We start from the raw sequence: 3,869 nt of genomic DNA, 5'->3' as shown, positions 1-3,869 counted from the left end.
TTTTTTTTTGTACCAGAGATTGAACTCAGGTCCTTGTGCTTGTGAGGCAGGCACTAGAACCACTGAGCTAAATCCCCAGTCTTAGGCTATATTTTGATTAAAGGTTCAAGGTGGACGGGCCAGGGATTTAGCTCAGTAGTGCCATGCCTACCTTGCAAGCACAGGATCCTCAGTTTATTCCCCAGTACTGAGGTGGGGGAAAAAGAAAGATTTGACGTGGGACCCTAAAATTGTAGCCAAGATTGAAATCCACTGGCCTGGCTGATCTCTAATATTTTTTTCGGGGTTTCTGCCTTTATTTTTTGACACCTTAGGCCCCTCAAATAGCATTCTTCTGGGAGGGCAGCAGATTGTTCGTTGTGGTTAGTAGAAGCCATGGGAAACATAATGTGTGGCTGTAGAGCTAGGTGTGAGGGAGACTAAATCTCCTGCCTTGTGAGCCAGATCCTACAGGCAATGGGGAAGTCCTATCACCCAGGCTGCTTCCGGTGCATCGTTTGCAACAAGTGTCTGGATGGCGTCCCCTTCACCGTGGACTTCTCCAACCAGGTGTACTGTGTCACTGACTACCACAAGTGAGTCTGGCCCTGGGGTGCAGTGTGGAGGTGGTTTCTGAGATTCCCAGACCTCAGCTCATTGCTACCTTCTCTCTTTCAGAAACTACGCCCCAAAGTGTGCAGCCTGTGGCCAGCCCATCCTCCCCTCAGAGGTCAGTACGTCTGGGTTCTTTTGCTGGGCAGCCAGTGTCGCGCCTCTGGGGAGGGGTGGAGCCTTGTGGCCTGGCCTCCCTCGGGAAGTGACGGTGCTGAGGAATGTACTCTTGGAAGATTCCCGTGTGACTCTGCTCTTGGGGTCACAGTGGTGACCCCAACATCCGGGCCTAGATGTGTCTGATAGCCTTGCTAGGCCCAGCCTCCATATCTTCGATTCCAGTAAGGGCTGGAAAATGTGGAAGAACCCTCAAGGGTGACAGGATAGGTCATGTGTGTAGAAAGTGAGCTGGGGAGAAAAGCCAAAGGCCAGTGAGGAACTGGACCCTACTGGAGCTCCTTGTCCCCAGCCTAGTCTGCTTTGTTTACCTCCCTGTCCCTTTCCCTTCCCTCTGCTTTCCCCCACACCTGGGAGCAGCGGGTGAGACCGCCCCCAGGGGTGCCTTGCATGGGGACCTGCTGGGGCACCACCAGGAAGGAGAAGGGAAACCCCAGTAGGATCTGCAAAAGCCTCCTAAAGCTGTGGACAGTTTACTTGATTTTAGAGAGGGCCTGGAAGCCTTTGTGTGATTTTTTTACTGGGGCAGGAGTATCCCTGGCAGGAAGGAGGAGTTGGGGTCGTGATGCTGCTCTTATCCCCATGGGGCTCTGCATGTTTCAGGGCTGTGAGGACATTGTGAGGGTGATTTCCATGGACCGTGATTATCACTTTGAGTGCTACCACTGTGAGGTGAGTGTTGGGGTCCAGGGCTGTTGGCTGTAATTGGAATTGGGAAGAAGGGAAGGAGTCAAGTCTTAGAAGAGCCGTTCATCTGTGGGACATGTAGGGCACAGAAAATCAGGGAACCCGCTAAGCAGGTGGTGTACACTTGTAATCCCAGCACTTGGGGCTGGGTCGGGGGCTGAGGCAGGAGGATCCCTGCAAGTTCAAGGCCAGCCTGAACTATATAATGAGACCCTGTCTCAAAAAAAAGAAAGGGAGATGCTGTGGTCTGTCTCCATTCTCTTTACTGTCCTATAGCCACTTTCTGGTCCTAGTTTGGTACTTTCTGAATCTGGCTGCCCCAGTCCTTGCTCTAAAATCATGGATTGCTGGTTGACTGCTGGAAGTGGGGGTTTGTCTCCTTATTTCTGCTGCAGCAGCGACACCTGGTGTCCAGTGAAGTATTTTCTCATCCATCCTCTCTACCAGCCAATACCTCTCCTAGCCACCCTTCTTCCAGTCCTGTGGAGTTGAGCAGGGCTGGCTCCCAAGAGGTCTTCAAGGAGCCTGGGCTGAACTGAACTAGGTGTCTTCTTCTCCAGGATTGCCGAATGCAGCTGAGTGATGAGGAAGGCTGCTGCTGTTTCCCTCTGGATGGGCACTTGCTGTGCCACGGCTGTCACATGCAGCGACTCAATGCCCAACAGCCTCCTGCCAAATATATCTGAGCTAGAGTCACTGCTGCCGCTGTCCTCACAGTTGACAAACCTCTCTGGCCAGTGGGCTCCTCTGAGACCAGCTGAGACCAGCCCTGCAGTGCTGGCAGAAGAGTCCTTTCGGTAGAGCTCCAAAGGGCCAGAGACCCAAAGATCCCAACATTCCAAATGGACTGTGGAGAAGGAAGCTGCTGGTGGCCTGGTGTGGTGACCGGCCCTGGCGTGTGCAGTGGGCAGGCTGCAGTACTTTTCTGAACATCAGATCCTGGTCTGTCTCTAGTGAATGTTTGTGCATACGTGATGTTCTGTCCCTGGGTGACAGGAGGAGAGGACGTCATGAGTACTCCATTCCCTTGTACCCCATGTGTGGTATCAGCCCTAAGGCCATCCAGGTATTCGCCACTGTGTCCTCTCTTCGTACCTAAATGAGAAAGAGGAAACCCTGACCTTTTTAAAGGATTCTGTTCCTCTCTAAGGATACGAAAGCTCCTCCTCCCTCTGCTGGGAATGAGGACCAGCTCTAGGTGAGCCTCTACCCATGTTGCCTGTTTCTCAGGGACTCACATAGGCCCGGGGAGGCTGAATGGGGCCTGTTCTGGTTTGCTCTCCTCAGCTGGGGAGATGGCGAAGTGGCCTGTGTGGGTGTGGGACTTGCTGGGTAGTGTGAGTAGGGCGTTTCAGGCCAGCTTACTCCCACATTTAGGTACACTGAGGCCCACTCCTAGTATGGGTCTACATGGGTGTGTAAGTGCGGGGGTGTGCACGTACACACTGTCACCCCCTTCCTCTCAGGTCCCTCTTACACTTGGTTCCCTAATAGTAGTTTACCACTCTAGACCAGCCACCTTTCAGTGGAATTCCAGATTATATCCACTGCAGCTCCCAAACTCAGGTTAGGGGCGCTAGGAGGAGCAAGACACTTTGCTTCCAGTCAGTTTGACTGAAACTTGAATTCACCTAAAGCTACGTTTCTTAAAAACCAATTCATTATAAACTTGTTTGCTTCAAGTTCAGTTCACTTAATGACCAATTTGACAAGAGCTCAGTTCCCTCTTTGGGTATTTTTATTTATATTCGTTTAGGTATTCTATTCCTTTCTGTCACGCTCTTGAGTATTTCAAGGATTTATATCACTTATCAGTAATACAGATTTATCAAATTTGCAGCACTTTGTAAATGTAAGATTCCTTCCAACCTTTATGTATGTCTTTTTTTTTCTGTTACCTACTTTTCAAACACTTTTTTAAAAGTTTAAAATTTCTAGCAATAAATACAATTGGTACAGACATTTTGCTTATAATGTTTTGTGTTTCTTAGTCCAGTATTGGGCTGGGGATTTAGCTCGGTGGCTTTGCCGCCTGCTTCATAAGCTCAAGGTTGCCAGTTTGATCCCCATACCAAAAAAAAAAAAAAAAAAAGAGTCTTAATCTTAATCCAGCATCCCTTTATAAATTAGATGCCTTGAGCCAGGTGTGGTGGTACATGCCTGTGATCTCAGCACTCAGGAGGCGGAGGCAAGAGGATTGCATGAGTTCAGGGCCAGCCTGGGTACATAGTGATACCCTGTCTCAAAAAAAAAAAGAACCTTGAAAAATGTAATAGATGCCAACATATCAGCCATGGCACATGCCTATAATCTCAGCATTCTGGGAGACTGAGGCAGGAGAATCACCAGTTTGAATCCAGCCTGAGCAATTTAGCAAAATCTTGTCTCAAAATAGAAAATACAAAAATAAAGGT

The 3,869-nt window shown here is 49.5% G+C and overlaps 1 protein-coding gene across 1 annotated transcript in view; it reads left to right on the top strand.

Annotated features, from left to right (window-relative positions):
• The window catches only part of Ajuba (ajuba LIM protein), a 10,500-nt gene extending 7,144 nt beyond the window's left edge, over positions 1 to 3,356 (top strand). Inside the window, exons 6-9 of the mRNA XM_010637874.3 lie at positions 445 to 575; positions 658 to 709; positions 1,372 to 1,440; positions 2,016 to 3,356. Coding sequence (XP_010636176.1) covers positions 445 to 575; positions 658 to 709; positions 1,372 to 1,440; positions 2,016 to 2,141 — 378 coding nt within the window. The 3' untranslated portion in view covers positions 2,142 to 3,356. The remainder of the gene's footprint in view (positions 1 to 444; positions 576 to 657; positions 710 to 1,371; positions 1,441 to 2,015) is intronic.
• The last annotated feature ends 513 nt before the right edge of the window (positions 3,357 to 3,869 follow it).

Source organism: Fukomys damarensis, unplaced genomic scaffold, assembly GCF_012274545.1.
Source record: "Fukomys damarensis isolate Sample0158 unplaced genomic scaffold, DMR_v1.0_HiC HiC_scaffold_17, whole genome shotgun sequence".
NCBI classification, from domain to species: domain Eukaryota; kingdom Metazoa; phylum Chordata; class Mammalia; order Rodentia; family Bathyergidae; genus Fukomys; species Fukomys damarensis.
This window is presented reverse-complemented; position numbering and strand designations above follow the sequence as displayed.